Genomic DNA, 18,594 nt, shown 5'->3' with positions numbered 1-18,594 from the left:
TAATGTTTTTGTCTGCAGAGGTTTATTTTCCTCCAGATTGATTGGATGAATTGTGTTCCCAGAGATCAGAGAGTTCAGATGGCAGAGGATCCTCTTACCAGAAGATGAAAGCCAACATAATCAACTGCACAACTTCAAAACATGCAGCTTGTTCTTGTTGGCTGTGCCTAAGTTTTCCCTGCAGAGAAGCTGTCGACAATGATTTGATATCAATCCAGTAACAATCCCTGGTTTCTAATAATAATTTGCACTTCAGTAGAAATGTTCATGTGAGGCTCTGAGAGCATTTAGCAGATGGTCATTAGTGAAGCTCCCCAGTTCTCCTGTGAGGAAGAGATAACAATTATGAGCCTTGTTTTACAGATGGTGACACTAAGGTGAGGCACTGAAAGGTGAAATAACTCTCCTAATTTTCCATAATGAGCCAGTGGCAACAGATCCATGAATGAAACCCAGGCATCCTGCTGCGATTACTCCACAAACCCTATATCCTTATCTTTCACAGGAAAGCGTGGTTAAAGAGATGAGCCTGGAAAGCAAAAAGCAAATGACTCAAAGGCAAGATTCATGACACATTTCTGGAAATAAGGAATTAGGTCTGGGTCAATAAATAACTGGGAAACCAGGGGGACGCAATCCGAGAGGCATGTGAAACGAGGATGGATGGAAAAGAAAGAAGATAATGGAAGGGAGGGGAAGGAAAACAGAGCAGCTCTGACTTTTTATTTCCACTCTTGGTTTCAATCAGCCTTGTAAAATTAAAGGTTAGGCTCTGAGAGAAAGGAGAAAGCTCCATCTGCTCCCGTGGGGATACATCCAATGGGTGAGGCTCCGAACTATCGCTAACAAAACCCTCCAATGGCTCCTCACCCTGCAGCCAGGTGCCAGCTGAGGGGACAGTGCTTGTGTTTGGGTACCTCAGAGGCCGTGGGGAGGGCAGGGAAATGGGGCTGGAGCTCTGGGAAGAGCAGCTGGAGCTCTGGGAAGAGCAGCTGGAGCTCTGGGAACACCGTCTGGAGCTCTGGGAACGGCGGCTCTGCCCCGCGGCATCACCCACCAAACCGCGGCGGGGCTGGAGAGCTCAGCCTGGCTGGAGGTGCGAGGGCTGGAGCTCTGGGGCTAATTTTAGCTCCCACCTGCACTGGTTTTGCCTTTCTCGCCCAGCAGGGCTGCCCTGCCAGCGCTGAGGGACTGGCTGGTGCCCCGAGCCGCCCCGCGCGCAGCGCGCACACGCCGAGGGGAACGCGGCCCGGCCGCGCAGTTTATAAAACAGCCAAGTGGAAGCCAAAAGACTTGAGTCTAATCCCTCCAGTTAAGTCATCTAGATTCCTTCTCACCACCAGCCATCTGATCTCAATCAGCGAATCTTGGCCTTCCTCTCCTGACCCAGCCGAGCCGCGGTGCTGAGGCCTGAAGTAATCTGCATGCAAAATGCTTTAGTAATGATTCCTCCAGGAGGGGCTGCTTTGATTGTTATTTCCCAAAAGCCCTCCGATATGAAAGGGGCAGGCAAACAACAAAGGTGCCTTGGTAATGTTTGCCATCAATAATTTGTCAGTGCTCTGTAATGTTCCTCCATTTATTTTCAGTGCCTGTGGTTAATAGAAGCCTATTGAAAGAGACCTATTTATATGCATGCCTTAAAAGCAATCACTGGGTATTAAATGGGATGTGCTTTTAGTCTGAAGGTGCTTCCAAGTGTCTATTAGTAGGATTCAGCAAGTAAATGAAACAGAATTAAACATCTGTGTCTTTAACATCACCTTTGGGTGCAGTGTATGCTTCAAAAACGCTGCAAGATCTTCACAGATTTATAAACTCACAGAATGGTTTGGGTTGGGAGGGACCTTAAAGATCATCCAGTCCAGGGACACCTTCCACTGTCCCAGGTGCTCCCAGCCCCATCCAACCTGGCCTTGGGCATTTCCAGGGATCCAGGGGCAGCCACAGCTGCTCTGGGAAATCCATCCCAGCCCCCTCACCACCCTCACAGGGAACAATTCCTTCCCAACATCCCATCTAACCCTACTCTCTGTGAGTCTGAAGCCATTCCCACTTGTCTCACCATGATTATATTGATTTCACCATCACCCACAGCACCAGAGAGCCAGAACTGGAACCAAAAGTGTGTTGGAGTGGTAACACCAGGAAAATCTGGGAGAGCAGCAGCGATGTCTGATGAGAAGATCTTGACTGGAAAGACTTGGAGAACCTCAGCCATGAGCACACCCATGGGTGCTCCTCCTGCAGGTGCCCCTCAGGGTGGGAGCTGCTCAAAGGCAGCTGGTTGGTGTGGGAACTGGCATGGGGATTCTGGGATACTCACTGGCATATTTGCACTTTGGGAGCCAATCCTAGTGCCATCCAGAAGGGCTCCCAAAGGAGAGGAGAAAAGATGCAGAAGGGCAGCTCTGTTCAGCCCCAAGGATCCCAACTTTCCCTCTTCTCTTCCTCACACCTCAGCTTTCCCTGTTCTTTGCCTCATTTCCCTGTGATGTTAGCTGGGATAACGCAGGAATGACTTCACAATTTCATACATGGAGCAGGCAGGGGAGGCAGAGGAAACAGGATCTGCCATTTTCAACCCAGATAATTGCATTACAAAGCCCAGCACGGTTTTCATTATTGTGCCGTGTTCAATCAACCTCCATCCCAAAGGTGCACACGAATCTCAGGCTATTCCAGGCCTTGGCAGCTGCTTCGCTGTACTTGCTCCTTTTTATTTATTTTTATTCTTTTTTTCATCTTGGGGCTTTTAAAATTGATGGGAGGCTGAAGGCAAGAGCTGATGCATTGTAGATGACAACAAAAGAGGCTCCATAAAATTGCTTTTGGCATCTCGTGTGCGTTCCGTCTACATCTTATAAATTACTGCTGCATTACAGCGATAAAAATAGGTTAGTATTTGGAATTGATTACAGTGAGATAAAGCTCTAATAAAAAAAAAAAAGCACTGATGCATAAATATTCTGAGCATACAGGGGTAATTTGATTTGATAAAATAAAAATATGGCTCTTAATTTCTTCCTTTTAAACAGAACACACACGCACGTGCAGCGCTGGGAGAACTTCAGCAGCTGTTCAGTTCAGCATTCTCAGAAATGGGTCTGTGCCTCTTGCAGCTCTTCCCTCCAGACATTTTTATGGCAATCTCTGCATCACCAGCATTCCCACTGCTGGGTTATAATATTCCTGCTGCAATCCCAAAGCGTTCAGCCCAGGCATCCGTGCTTCTTCCAGGTGGCAAACATTGATTTTCCTCACACCTCAACTTTTCCCATTCTCTTCCCCACTTCCACGTGACATTAGGAATTACTTCACAATTTCATACATGAAACAGGCAGGGGAGGCAGAGGGAACAGGATCTGCCATTCCATCAACCCAAATAATTGCATTACAAAGCTGCATTTCAAACCTGTGCCACTCAAAGCTTTTTATTAACCAGGCTGGGTCTCTGGAATTCACAGTGCAGCACACCAGCTCTGCAGCCCTCACTGGGACTGCAGGATCAGCAGAGGGAGCTGGGATATTGTTTTCTGCAGTTCTAACACAAATGGAAGGATAATTTTATTTACAGGAGGAGGAGGGAAGCAGCGATTCATGTTTCAGCACGAGCAGCCCAACACACCTCACTCCAGCAGAGCGGTTTGGCTCACACAGTGAACTCAGGGTGAACACTGGCCTTGCATCAGGACAAAAGGACAAAAAGTGGCCTGAGAGCCACCCTGGACAGAAAGGCAGGTAGCAGAGATGGGGAATGCAGAAACACAGCAAAGCAGCGCATCTGTCCTGCAGCCCAGCCCAGCCCTTGGCACCACAGCTGGAGGTGCTGAGCCCCCCACCCAGCAGAGCCCAGCCTGGATGAATGCTGGGCACGGGGCTGGGTGCCCTGGAACCCCTGGCAAAGCTGATTTTGGGGAGGGCTGGGGGCAGGAAGGCGCTGCTGCCGTCCCTGCGGGCCGTGCCTTTGATGTGGGCTGGACGGGATGTGGCTGCGCCTGCCCCCGCCAGCCCGAGCAGGGAAAGGGAAACCAGCGCTGACAATTATCCCTGCCGAGCAGCTTGAGCATTCCTGAGCTTTCAGTAATGGATGATAAGCTGCTGGGAGTAAGATGATCCCCAAAACCCTCCCATGGCAATGGCAAAAGCAGCCCAAAGCGTGTCCCAACACGACTGGTAACACTTCCACTGAGGGAAACACAGGTAGGCTGAGAGAACGTTCCTTTTAAATTTCATTTATTTATTTTTTGTGTACATTTCCCGTAATTCGACTGACATACCATTGCTATAAAGATGCCCTGCTCTTTGAATATTTCCATCCAAGACCACTAGTTTCAAGTGTGGTTATGAAAAGTCACGGCAAACATATGACTGGAAAGAGGTGGTTGGTTTTTGACTTCCAGGCAGTTGTTTGAAGCATTTCAGAGATGCACACGATATTCAGCAGAACACACGCACGCACAGCGCTGGCTTACACACACGCACACGCACACACACATCTGGAAAACTGTTACAGTGGTTGAAGTCTCCAAAAAGGTGTACTGTCCCCTCTCAGCAGCAGTGAAAAACCTCTGAGTATCCTGAGAAATCAAATCAAAGCACAGTAAAGAGGAGTAACTTATCCCATCAGCAGGGTTTGGGGTTGGTTGGGGTTTTTTTCCCCAAGCCAAATGTATTTTGCCAATCTGATTGAAGTGAAGAAAAGGAAGAAAGAATCTGTGGCAGGGAAGGTTAAAGAAACCAGTTCAGCACGGACCCTAAAAGCATCTCATTAAAACAACAACAACATGGAGTAAAAGCCTCTCAAACGTTACACACACACTCCTACTGTCACTCTGCTACCCCTGCTCGTCTCCAGAGCACCAGGAACAGCAGAGATGGGTGAAGGCAGCACAGGGACGTGCAGGTGGACAGCCAGGTGACCTCAGAAGGGCTCTGGGGCATGGGGACAAGCAGTGAGCGTGGCAGTGCCCGACTGGTGGGACCTGGCAGTGTCTGCACCTGGCTGGGAACGGGAGCTCGGAGCACCCACCCTGCACAGGGCAGCTCCAAACCCTGGGCAAAGCCCACAGGACACTGCCAACCAGCCAGTGCCACCTCACAGCCACGCCAGTGCCACCTCATCCCCTCCAAGCTGCCCTGGCTGGCCAAGCACCCTCCCCAAGGCTGTGGTGCTGTGGTGGTTTGGATTCTCACAAGGAAATAATTCCCTCCACAAGGCTGGAAACTGAAAATCACCCCCGTTGCTCTGTGCTGCCTTTAACCCAGCTCTGCCCCTGCTCCCTGCCTGCAGCCCAGGGCTGTCCTGAGGGGCTGGAGCTGCCCCGTGCCCCGGCTGACAGAGGGGTTGTGTGAGGTGACAGAGCCCTGCAGAGAAAACCAGCAAAGCCTGAGACAACACAAACAAACACCACGCAATTAAAAGAAGGGTGGGAGATGTGGTCTGATGTACTTCTGCCAAGAAATAAATATTTTACACTGCCTTTCTTTTTTTATTTTTTTTTTTCTAAAAGCACTTGCATTGTGTTTTTGTAAATCTCAAAATGGTTGAGTTACTCCCTGCACAACACACACTCACACACACACACACACCTCTCACACCCTCCAATGCACACAATTCCAGCTTTGTAGAGCTACTGGATTTGCTTTGAGACAAGTTTCTTGTGCATTTGGACAATTTACTTTTGAGACAAGTTATTTGCAAGAAGGCAAAGTTCATGCATGGCTTTGACAGCTCCACTTTCTCATAAATGGTTTTTGAAAAGCAGAAAGCAAATGAGGGCCAAAGCTCCATTTAAAGTTCACCTCGGATGCCTGAAAAGCATTTATACCCACATCCTTCTGAGGTCCCTGCTTTATGAACTTCTAATCAATTCCACATTCTGCTACCCAACGCTTCTTATACGTTTGGGGAAAGAAAACAAACCAGAGAAGCAGCGTGAGCTGTCTGAAAACAGCTGCACCAGGGAAGGGCTTCAAATGTGGCCATGTGGCACTTGGGGACATGGGCTAGTGGTGGCCTTGGCAGTGCTGAGTTTTTGGTTGGACTCGATGATTTTCAAGGTTTTTCTACCCTAAATGACTCTGTGGTTCTCTGATTCTGTTATTCTTGAGCAGAAAGGCTGGGGAGGCTTTGGAAGCACCTTTCCAAGGGGAGGAATGGAATAAAAAGAACAAAACCTGACGGGTTTGGAGCCCCCAGTCCTGATTCTCTCTCACACTTCAGGGATTGCCCTCAACATCCCATGGGGAACAAGAAGCTGCAGATGAAATGCTGCATTATTTCTGCAGACGAACTGCTGGATTATTTCTGCAGATGAGTTATTGGATTATTTCTGCAGGACCAGGTGTCCTCTACCCCAGAGGTGACACCTGGCTGTCCCCAGCCCTGCCCTGGCCCATCCTGAGCACCAAGGGCTCAGCAAACTCCATGGAAATCTGACAGAGAAAAGCCTGGCACGAGCCTTGTACAAACCAAGTTTGCCACCAGCCAGATTTTAATTTCCAGATGGAAAGTGGTTGTTTCGTCAGAATTCAGGGTGGTTTTAATGACACAGAGCATTTTACCAGCTAAATTGAACCCTGCTGCTACTCAATCCCCTCTCAAAGGAACAAGAAACCCACCTCGTTCTTCCCTCCCAAAAACATAAAAGTGAGCAGGTTTCTTCAGAAGCCCCCAAGATGTTAAAACAAAACTCCAAAAATTACAATTTTTTAAAAGCAAGATTCCCTATCCCCATCCCTAATTCTAGAGCAAACCAGGACGCTAAAAGAAAAATAATCTAAGTTGCTAAAAATATAATTTAAAATCATAATTAGGTGTCTACTGCCATCCCAGCTGGTAGGAGAAACCACAGGGATTCCACATGGCTCCAGGGCAGGCTGGGAGATATCCTCAGCACCTCTTGGATAGTACCAGAAAGGGATCAATAAAAAATAAATAAGAAGAACATGAGAAGGAATATAAGCCTTCCACAGGGATGGAAAAGCAGAGACTTTCACAGTTAAGCAACCAAATGATGTTACTGTAAAAAAAATCCTAAAAATAAAGTAAAAAAGGACTTGTATCAAAGCAGGTTGGAAAGTCTTCTCCTTCCTAACATGTTCATGTGCCCTCTCCAACACCAGACCACTGGGATCTGGGTGCTTTTCCATTTTTTTGCTCATATTTTGGTGTTTGGGGTTTTTTTCCCAGCCAAAATGATGTAGAAATATTGTTGTTACAGGTTTCCCACCATCTCCAGAAAAAGCAGACTTCACACCTTAAGAAAGAAAGTCTAGAAATCCCATATATTGATGCTAAACAGGGATCTTTGCCAATAAAACTGTAAATCCTTAAATTGAAGATTCTGGACAATTTTAGAGAGTTGTTTAGGGTTGGGTTTTTTTTTTCCCCTACACAAAATGACAAATTTTACTCCAACACATTTCCAGCTTACAAGAAGCTCCATTTAGCCTCTTCCTCTTGTTGTATTGCTATTAAAAATTGCAGAATTCCAGCTCTTTTGGATGTTGTGACTATTTCCAGCAGCCCCTGGCACAGGGACAGCTCTCACCAAGCACAAATCACTGGATTCACCAAAATAAAAACAGCGGCCGAGCCCTGGAAATTCACTTTACACAGGGATTTTAAAGGGAAAATTCAGAGCCAAATCCTGGCTTGGGGGATGTTGGATTTTGAGCCCCAGCCTGCAAGAAGCCCCCCAGAAGGCACAGTCCATGCTGTAGGTGTTTATGCAGGATCTGGGAATAAATTTGGGTTAAAAATGGATGGAGAGCTCTGCAGCTGTACCTGGATTTGGGAAAATTCGATCCTGGCTCAACAGCTGTGACAGAGGCTGGGATTTATCTTTAAAACCACATTTTTTGGCTTTTACCAGGCACTTAATCCATATTTCTTCACCCTGGTTGTGCAAATCAAGGACACCTGGCCCTTCCTGACTTTTCACAGTATCCACCCTGAAAAACAACCCAAACCATAAAAATGCTGAAGGTTTTGGGGTGTTCTGGGACACCCTGAGATGGCTGAATGTTCTCTCCTAGAGGGAAAAATCCCGAGATATGGCAGAACCCAACACCTCCATCCCGTAATTCCTGGGGAAAATGTGTCTGAGGGAGTTTTTGGAGGCCGTGGATACTCCAGGCTGCTCTTCCAGCCTCCAGACATTGGCCCCTCTCACTGAATTTAGCTCCATCCACCTCCTGGCACAGCTTGGTGTGTCAGGTCACAGCCTTTTGGAAAGATCACGGCCTGCTCTCATTATTTCCTCAAAAACAATCATTATCTAGGGGCAAAACCAGACTGAACTCAAGCCTGAGCTGGCCTGAATTATTCCTGGAAGATAAAGCAAGCAGCAGCTTTCCTGATGGGTTCAGGAATACTTTGGGGTGTGTTTAGTCTTGATTCAAAAATTACACCACTGCGAGTTTCCTGGATTTAGCTAAGCCCAAAAGCGAAACTAACAGATCAAAATACCCCGAAATCAAACTGCTAGGAAGGCTTTTCAGCTCTGGCTAACACCAGGCAGCTTTGGAAATGGCCAGAGGACGTCTGAGCTTTTGAGATTTCCATCTGCACGTCCAAACTTCTCCCGGTTTATCCCCGCAGAACCTCGCGGCCCCGTCCTGCAAACACCAGGAGCCTCCCGAGGAAGGGACTGAGGCTCATCCTGGCCCAGCCACCTCAGAGCAGGGCTGCTGCAGCTCCAAAGGGCAGCAAATGAAGGGACAAACTCCTGCAGGGTGGGGATTCCCAGCTGGGGAATCAGGGAGCAGGGAACTGGGGAGGACAGGAGCTCCTTCCTCACCAAAAGCACTCCCTTCCAGCTGGCTGTGAGTAAAATCCCATGAAAATAAAAATATGAGAAATATTTTGATATGAAAATAAAAATAAAAAGGTGCCCAGGATGTCAGGTGTCCCAAACGGCAGCAAATGAAGTGACAAACTCCTGCAGGGTGGCTGTGCAGGTCATTCCCAGCTGGGGAATCAGGGAACAGGGAACTGGAGAGGACAGGCAGCTCCTTCCTCCCCTACACACCCCATGGACTGCAGACCCCTTCCCCTCCCTGCTGGCTGCCCATGAAAACAAAAAGATGAGAAATATTTTGACATGAAAATAAAGATATGAAGGTGCCCAGGATGTCAGGTGTGCCAGAGCTCTGCAGCATCCCAGGGCTGCTCTGAAGGACACAAATCAAGGACTCCTGGCCCTTTCTGACTTTTCACAGCATCCACCCTGAAAAGAAACCCCAAAACATAAAAATGCTGAAGGTTTTTGGGTGTTCTGGGACACTCTGAGATGGTGAACGTTCTCTCTTAGAGACCATCCCCACTCATCCTGCAGCCCCAGCTACTCCCTGGCTGTCCCTGGTGAATTCCCTCCTCCTGCTGGCCTGAAAATGGAAGATTTCCAGCATTAAACTGGTTGAGACCACCTTGAAAGCTTCCCCTCTTCTCTCTCAGCTCCAGAGACCTCCAGGCTTTTCCCTTTTTTTAAAAGGCAAAAACCCTCCAGGCTTTTCCCTTTTTTTAAGGCCACACAGCAGCAGCATGCCTTGGGTCACCTGCAGGTTTTCCCCCGTGGGTTCTTCTTGGGTTTTAGGTTTTGCTCCCCTTGCTGGAGCTGGGGATGAGTGGGACCCATAAATGTGGGTCTGAAGGAAGATGTGGGGAGGGCAAGGGCAGCCAGGCTGCTCTCAGGCTGTGTCCTGCCCCTCCTGCTCCTCCCTGGCAGAGTGCTCTGAGCTGATATCATGATCAGAGCACTCATTTTGTCCCCAGGCCATTAAATCCACCCTTAAATTCACTGCACTCTCAGAGTCCTTTCCATTTATCCAGCAATGGACCTTTGTGCCTGCAGCACTGCCCCAGCAGCTCCTGGCTGTGTTTATTCATCTGCAAACACCTCAGACCTGAGATGCAGCTTTGTCTGGCCCTATTTATCACCAAAAGCCTCTGTTTTGATGGAGTGGGGTTGTGTGAAGGAGCAGAGAGTCCTTTCAGCCTTCAACAGAGCTGCCACTCCTCCAGCATGATCCAGGGGGGATCTCCAGGGCAAATCCCACATTCTCCATCTGCTCCAGCAAAGGCTGAGCTGAAATATTCATGAGGAGATGTGATCCCTTCTCAGCAGAAACAATCTGGGTTTTACAGGCCAGGCAGAGGCCAGAGGAGCAGGCACAGCTCTGGGATCCATCCTCTGCTGCTGCTTTCAAGGAAACCAGGAGCCTGGGGCAGGACACAGGGTGTGAAATGTGCACATCTGGTGTGAAATGTGCACATCTGGAGTGTTCTGGGTGTGCTGACCACCCTCCCTCTCCCCAGGCACATCCAGAGCAGAGAGAGGAACCTGCTCTAACATCCACGACCATAACATGGCAATAAAGATTAATGAGCAAAAATTGCCATTTTACATCTAATCCGTGGGGATTTGTGCTCATTAATCTTTATTAGTGTGTAATAACTGTTTAGACACTCAGGACAGATTCTCAGCTGGACCAAACTGGCTCTGTTCCAGTGGAGCAGTGCCAGTTTACACCCTCCATGACCCCAGCTCACCATGAGCCATCCCATCTGCAGCAACCACAGCCCTGACAGTATTTCCCCAGCAGCAGGGGCACACTATAAGTGAAGGCAACTATTTGTCTTTCCCTGCATCCCAAAAAAAGAGAGCTGCATGTGTCCAGGAAGCTCAACAATAGACATGTCAATAAACACCAGGAAATGCAGTGAAAAAGCAACAGCAACAAAAGGAACCCCAAGGAGCAGGGAAGTGGATGGTTTCAGAGGCAAGAATGTAAGATCTGGTTTGGCAGGAGCATAACTAAGAGGGATCTTTGGCATGTGAAGGAGTGAAAGCACCAAGACAGGCTCCCAGAGTTCCTCTAACAGGAACAAGATGGAAAAAGGAAAAAAAAATTTAAAAAAATCATCTTGGCTGGTTTTTTGGGTGTTGTTTTGAATAAAAAGGATTTATTAAACATGGGAGCTGGTGGGAACCTTGTCTGAAGCACACCAGAGCAGCCACTGAAGCAATGCTGTGTTGACCAAGCAGGATTTCCTCTTCCAGAACGTGGAGGGAAGAAGGGAAATGTGCAGGTACACAGCAGCATGGAGAAATCCCAGCTGAGGCTGTGCCCTCAGCCCCTTCCCACCTGGACAAGGTGCAGCAGGGTTGAGAATTCAGATTTTTTTAGAGATTTTTTTCAAGTACGGACCCACCAACTCCCTCCTGCGTCACACACCTGCCTCCAGAAATGAAGTTTCACCTCTTTAACAAGTCAGAGATGCCTCTTTGTCAGCAGTAAACTCACCAAAAGTCAGGGGAAAGCAGAGAAATACAGTACAGAGATATCTGTGTCAAGGTTTGTCCACCTGGAAGAACTCCAGGAGAGATGGGCATTGCACCCAGTGCAGCAGCATCAACCTGGTGCTTAAAACAGCAACCAGAAAATGCCCTCCAGCTCCTCTTTCAGATTTAAGGGTCCAAAGGAGACCCAGGAAACATCTTTGCTACCAGAGACACTTCAGAGCTCCACCACGGCAGGGCTGCAGCATCCTGGAGATTGCAGGGGCTGTGCGGTGGGAGGAAGAGGAGGAGGAGGAGGGACATCACACCTGGGGTCCCTGTGGCAGCCTGGAGAGGCCTCCCTGCCCTGCAAACCCACCCAGAGCTGGGCCTGAGCTCCCACAGCTTTGCTCTCTCTCTGCTCCCTGAATCCCTTTGGGGTTCTTTCAGATTTATGGCATTTGGGAGCTGCTCCTCTGAAAATCCCAGTTTGCGGCAGTCCCAAACCCTGCGCTGTGTGAACACAGAAAATCTTTGTGAAGAGCATCCCTAACCCTCCATCCCCAGGCTGTCAGGAAAGGTTTCCCAGAGCCTGTCTTGGCCAAACAAAGACCTGAGCAGCCACCAAAGGCTATTCACCTTCACAGAGGTGCCAATTAAAGAGCAGAGAGAAAATCCTGACCTATCCAGCAGCTCTGCAGGGCTCTGAGGCACACAGGAGTCCCTGGCTCTCCTCCCTGAGCTGAAGAGGAATTCCTGGCTCAGGCCAAGCTTTGTGCCCACCACAGGGATGCAGGGACAGCTCCCCTGCCCTCTCACAGCACCTCCCACCCTCACACAGCTCCACACCTACTCTGGCCTCACACAAACCACTTGAAAAGGAGCAAAGTCACGGAGAAGGAGCAGGGAAGGGAGGGATTGCTGGGTGCCCTGTTGTAATGTCATTAAACCAAGGGATTAGAGCAGAAAGCAGAGAAGCAGGGCCTGTGTGGAGGCAGGAGGAACCTTTCAGAGGGTTACAGACAACACTGCCATTAATTCTCCATTGGAAAACGCTGGTGACATTAATATCTGCTATTAATACTGAGCCCTGACAGTGTCTCATAAATTCAACCTGTCAATTGCCATGGCACTGAAATGAAGGTGCTCTGAGGTCAAGGAGATGTGGTGTCCAAATGAGACTTATATTGCAGGGGAAAAGCAGCAAAAACAATCTTGAACAAAAGCATCAGATCCATATGTAGGAAAACCAAAGGGTGGTTTTAAATGTCATGTTTTTCAAAGTGAGAATTGATGCTGGAACCAAGTCTATAAACTGGCTGGCTGGACTTTCAGCTGCAGCTGAGGACAATCAATCAAAAGAGCTCTGTGACTCTGAGAAAGTGAGAGAGAGCAAAAACACACACACACACACACACACACCATGGAATATGAGAGGGCAGATCACGAGCCAGGCCAGACCTCTTAAAATTACACTGAAGTAAAACATCCTCGTGTTTCACCCGCCACAAAATGTAACCTGAAAGGTTCCCCTGGGCTCAGGGTGAGACTGGAGCTTGTCCTTCCCCGAGGGCTGGGCTGAGCAAGGAGAACCTCCTCCTCCTCCTCCTCCTCCTCCCCAAAGCCCCAATGACCTGGGAATGGCACCCTGATTGCTGCCAGCCCTCTGCGAGCCCCTGCTCTGCACCAGCACTGAGAAATGCCAGAAATGCTGCCCTGCCTGACAGTGCCAGCCCAGCCTGTGGTGGCAGTGGCAGTGACAGTGCCAGCCCAGCCTGTGGTGGCAGTGGCAGTGCCAGCCCAGCCTGTGGTGGCAGTGGCAGTGACAGTGCCAGCTCAGCCTGTGGTGGCAGTGGCAGTGACAGTGGCAGCCCAGGCACTGGCAGTGTCACTGTGTGCCTCTCTGAAGGGTTGGCACGTCCCCAGCACTGGAGGTGCCACCACCCCACAGCTCTGCAGGGGAACTGAACGCTGCCCTGCCGGGGGATCCCTTCCCAAAATCCCCTCAGACTGTTCCAGCCTGCACCAGCAGAGAATGGAGCTGCTACCCTGGCAGAGAGGGTGAAATGACACCTGGACAGGGTCAGTGACATTCTGCACATGTTCAATGACACCTGGACAGGGTCAGTGACACCTGCACACATTTTCAGTGACACCTGAACACGGTCAGTGACAACCTGAACAGGTTCAGTGACACCTGCAGAGGTTCAGCACTGCAGAGCAGGGTTAAATGACACCTGGACAGGGTCAGTGACACCTGCACAGGTTGAGCATTGCAATGTCACTGTTCAGTGACACTGTGCACAGGTTCAATGACACCTGCACAGGTTCAGTGACACCTGCACAGGTTCAGTGACACCTGCATAGGTCCAGCACTGCAGGGCAGGGCTCCATGACACCCTGCACAGCTCCACCATTGCAGGGCAGGGTGTTTCTGCTCACACCTGGCTCCGAGGGGCTGTGCCCCAGCCAGGGTGGGGACAGAAGCGCGTGCAGGGGCTCGAGGCACTTGAGCAGCCCCCCAGATGCACAGGCAGGCCCCACTGCAGGGCTGGGGAAGGAGCCAGGGCAAAGGCAGAGGGGCTCAGGCAGCTGTGGCTCAAAGCAGCGTTAACCTGGAGCCAGCACCTCACTCCAGGCTCAGCAACACCCACAGTGCCCCCTGCTCCACACAGTGACTGACCCCAGGGCAGAGGCACCTCCAGCTCCTCTCCCACCTCAGCAGCCTCCTTCTCTTGCTGCTGGGGACATTGCAGCTCGTCCCCAGCAGCAGGGAGCTCCTGGACAGGGTGGGCTGTGGAGCCCCTGCGTGGTTTCCCAGGCTGCAGCTCCCACGTGCAGCCAGGGCAGAGCCCAGAGCTGCTGTAGAGCCCAGAGCTGCTGGTAAAGCCCAGCTGGGGCTGGACACAGCCCAATCCAGGTGCCAGCAGGGGCTCCTGGCAGCGCTGGCACTCCCAGACCCTGTGGGCAAGCAGGGAGGGATTGCTGCCAACGCAGTGCCAGGAGCCCTGGAAACCAGCACTGAACCCCACCATTCTTTGGGGGTGTCACACCCTGCACCCTGTGACCCTGTCCCACCCCCAGAGGACAGAGGAGCTCCCACTGAGGCCCAAAGCAGCTCATCCCCAGCCCAAGGGAGCCTCGGGCACTGCAACGCTGCTGGGCAGGCGGGCACGGACCAGGGCAGCCTCCTCCTCCTCCTCCTCCTCCTCCTCTTTGTGCAACTCCTCTGACAGCCTCCTTCCTTCCTCCCCTCCTCTTGTCCCAGACACTGTCCCAGGGACTCCAGAGCCCCCAGCCTGCCTCCCCAGCAGGGCAGGGCTGGGATGGGGCTGGGAGCACCAGCTGCACTCGGTGTGTGTGTCTGCAGGTGACACAGGGGACACCAGGAGGTGACACAGGGGACACCAGGGCCTTCCTCCCCGGCACAGCCCGAGCAGCTGAGCTGCAGGTCTTGCTCATCAATTCCTTTTATGATGCACATTAAATACACTCCACAACAGGGACACTTCTCCTCTGCTCTCTCCTCTCCTCAGACACCTCTCCCCCAGCAGAGCCCTACAAGTGCTGTTGCTGTGGCCTCATTTTGCATCACCATCATCACCATCATCATCATCACCACGCACTCATCCTCATATAAAACAGAAATCTATTCCATCAAGCACTTAACATAAATATTAAAATAATGGAAGGGACAAAATATAAATCTACATACAACTTCATGACTACCATAGCACCTATTACCATGACAAAGCAAATTCTGGTTCAGGGGAAAGGGAAGGGGGATGAGGAGCAAGTTAGGAAGAGGAACCTCATTAAATATGTAAATCACTCATTCAAAAAAATTTTGTTGTTGTTGTTGTTGTTGTTTTGTTTTTTGTTTTAAGGTTACCAACCTTATTAAAATTCATTCCCACTAACCAGCTCGTTCTATGTCACTATGGATACCAAAAAACCCTTTCAAAAAACTCGGGCAGGGCGGGGGTTTCTCAGAATAAAACCAAACCAAAGCAAAACAAACCCACTTTCTGTTGGTGCTTCCATGACAAGTCCTGCCACGTGGCCCTCCCCTGCACCCACCAGTCCACAGAAGGGCAATTCTTCCCCAAGTCCAGTTCTCAGTCTCCCAGGATGAGCTTGACAAAAGAGGCGACGTCTGTCTCTTTGGATTCGTGCAGGGTGAAGAAAGGATGTTGCTGGGAAAGCAGAGAGAGAAAAAAAAAACAAAAAAAAAGCAAAGTTTATTATTCACCACAATGAGCATAAAAGCTTTTCAGACAATCCTCTAGACAGTGAAGAAGGTTTTGTCCTTAGCATCATAATATTGGGTATTTACAGCAAGTCAGGGAGCACGAGGGCTGCTCCATGGAATTGTGATGCCCCCCTGGATTCCCCCCAAACCTGGCTGGCAGGGCTGAGTGGGCAGCTCTGGAGGCAAAGGGAAGGCTTAGAAAACCCTCTTGATCTATCCCAAAACATCTCCCAGCCCATGGTCACCCATCCAGCTGGAGCAGGGCAAACCTTGCTGGTTTTCCCTCAGCCCTGTCTGTGTATTTTCACCCTCTGGTGACTCCTGGGCCTCATTTCCTCCCTGAGCTGCCCCTCCTCAGAGCAGGAGAGGCTCCTTCACACGGGAAAACCATCCCTGCTGGAAAACCATCCCCGCTTTTGTGTTTAACTGCTTCATCCTGACCAACATGGGGAGACAGCCTGCCAGAAAACCCTGCTGACATTTCAGCACCAATGGAAAAACACGGGTGAGGAGGAAAAACACAACCAAATCCACCCAACCCAGAGCAACAAAACCCTCTCCACCAGGAGCAGCAATTCAGTTTGGTTGGGTCAGACACACACCAAGCTGAGATCCCACCTGAAAACCCCCAAAATCCTGCTTGGCACCCACTGTCCTGGCAGATAATTGGATTTATTTGTATGGAGGGGGTCAGAGAGAACCAAAAGGCAGCCAGGGCCCTGCAGGGCTCACAGTGATCTCTGCTCTGTTCAAGGGTTTGATTTCCAACCCCTCATTTCAAATTTTTAAAGGTAATTTGGGGTTTCCAGGGTTTTTTCCAGGCTGCCCCTCAGCTCAGCTCCTGAGCATTGGCTGCTTGTTGGCAGTGGCCAGGTGGAGGGAGGAGAAGAGCAAAGAAAAGAGAATTTTCGAGGTGGGCTCGAGTGGAAAGTCACCCAGGGAATAAGATGAGGCAGCTCAGAGTGGCTGGGAAGAGATCCAAAGACACTCCAGTAAGGAAGAGGAAGCACAATTATGTGGGAAACAGGGCTGGAATGGGCTGGGGCAAAGATCCAGGCAAAACTTAAGGTCTCCCTAGGTCAGACAGTGACAGGAATTGAAATGTCCTGAGTAACTCTGAGGTGACCCCAATGCCTTGTCATTATCCCAGCAGGACACCCCTGCTTTCACACCCTGTAAGAGCCTGAATGAGGGATGTGGGACTCCAGGGGCTCTCCAAAATGCAATTTATTGTATATAAAATGCATTTTTTTCCATCCAAAATGTCACAGCAGCCCAGGGTGGTGGGTGACAGAGCTGTGCCTACAGCTGCCTGGAGACCCTTTGGTTTTGGTTACATTGCATTCTATACTTTTCTTTTGATTACACTGCATTATAAACTTTTCTTTTGGTTACAAAAGAAAAGAAGCCATGCTTCATGGCTTTGCTTGCCTAATAATTAATTAGACACATTTTGCTTCATGTTAGCCTGGTAATGCAAACCAAAAAAAATGTCCCAAAGGTGGCAGAGTAGGTGGGATGAAACACTGCTAGGAGCAAGTATTTTTCATATCAAAGCTCAAGGGTTACAGTGCATTATAAACTTTTCTTTTCGTTACAATGCATTATAAACTTTTCTTTTGCTTACAGTGCATTTTATACTTTTCCTTAGGTTACAATGCATTCTATACTTTTCTTTGGGTTACAAATGCATTATATGCTTTTCTTTTGGTTGCATTGCATTCTATACTTTTCTTTGCTGAGCATCTTCATACAGTAGAACCAATCTATCCCTTAACTTTTATCTCTAGCCTATCACAACTACTGTAATTACCATATTCATGTTACTGTTCTCCAATCACTCAAAGTCAGTACATTACAGTTTAAGCTAGATGTTGTTTTTCAGTTTTCTTGCAGTGGAAAATTCTGAGACCTTTTTTCTACTTGCAACTTTGCTACCTTGTTTGCCTGTGCTGTCTTTGTGCTTGGTAAAAACATCTTCTTGTTTGGGGTGGGTTTATCCTTTGCTCTAAGCCATAAAAACCCTTCTAACTAACATAAAATACCCTTTGGATCCTTGGTTATCCAGTAAGACTGGCTCAGCAATTCTTCTATATCAAATCTTGCTTTCATTTCTATTCCTTCTTCAGACTCTACATTTAAAAATCTTTCTGCCAAGCACACAGATCTGTGAGACTTTCCTGTCAAACTTCCACCCTTCCCAACAACACCCACTGAGGTGACACCCAAAGCACAGCCTGGAAACACCCAAAATGTGCCAGGGGTGGCAGCAATGCCCCTGAGGCTGGCACAGAGCCCTGTGCCAGGCAGGGAGTGCAGACCATCACTCCTGCAGTAATTTCGTGCTCCACTTCACCTGGGAAAAGGGGTTTTTAAATGAAATTAAGCACCCCCTATCAGCTTTCCTGATGCTCAAGATAGCACAGAGTCACATTTTCCACGAGAAACCTCAATTCCACAGGAAAGCAAGGGAGCAGCCTTGGTCTAAATGACAACTCCAATCCAGCACCACAACTTAATGCTGTACGAGAGGAAAAAACCCCAACAGAACAGCAGCCCTCAACCACAGGACCTCACAACATCCATGTCAGCCATAAAATACCACAGCACTGAGGTACTCTGCAGGGGTGATCCAAGAACCTAATTCAATAGAAATGCACTCCCTTGCCAATGGGAATTATTGCTGCAGCAGACAGAGCTGCTCCAGTGAACCTTTCTTGATAAAAGGCCATTTGGCAAAGTTCAGACGTTTGCTTAAAATATACAGATGGATTTATTCAATGATATAGCCCCCAAAAAATAAAGTTTTTTTTTTTTTAAAAAAGGCATAAATCTCAGGCTTCTCTTTGTTTGAAACCAAGCTGTGTGTCAATCACATCTATTTATAGTTTAATTGCATTACAGGGCCCAGCACCAAATGCCACGGGAATTATTCACTGCTTACAACTCAGGGTTGTGGATTTCCAGCATGACTTGCAGGTAAAAATCACCTTAAACCTGCCCCTTCTCCCCTCTGAGCAGGAGGTGTGAGGTGTGGTGGGTCTGACCCTATGG

The 18,594-nt window shown here is 49.2% G+C and overlaps 1 protein-coding gene across 2 annotated transcripts in view; it reads right to left on the bottom strand.

Moving 5' to 3' along the window:
- Positions 1 to 248: 248 nt before the first annotated feature.
- The window catches only part of MAP2K6 (mitogen-activated protein kinase kinase 6), a 53,195-nt gene continuing 34,849 nt past the window's right edge, over positions 249 to 18,594 (bottom strand). Inside the window, exons 12-13 of one of the 2 annotated variants that reach the window (XM_058817121.1) lie at positions 15,369 to 15,484; positions 249 to 323 (exon numbers count right to left, since the gene is read on the bottom strand). In XM_058817121.1, the coding sequence (XP_058673104.1) occupies positions 15,407 to 15,484 (78 nt within the window). In that variant the 3' untranslated portion in view covers positions 249 to 323; positions 15,369 to 15,406. Of the gene's footprint in view, positions 324 to 14,831; positions 15,485 to 18,594 lie in introns of those variants that run through there. The other variant, XM_058817120.1, reaches the window with a different exon arrangement.

This window comes from Ammospiza caudacuta, chromosome 19, assembly GCF_027887145.1.
Source record: "Ammospiza caudacuta isolate bAmmCau1 chromosome 19, bAmmCau1.pri, whole genome shotgun sequence".
In the NCBI taxonomy this organism is placed as follows: Eukaryota; Metazoa; Chordata; class Aves; order Passeriformes; family Passerellidae; genus Ammospiza; species Ammospiza caudacuta.
Note: the sequence above shows the minus strand (reverse complement) of the source record. Positions and strands in the feature narration are given on the sequence as shown.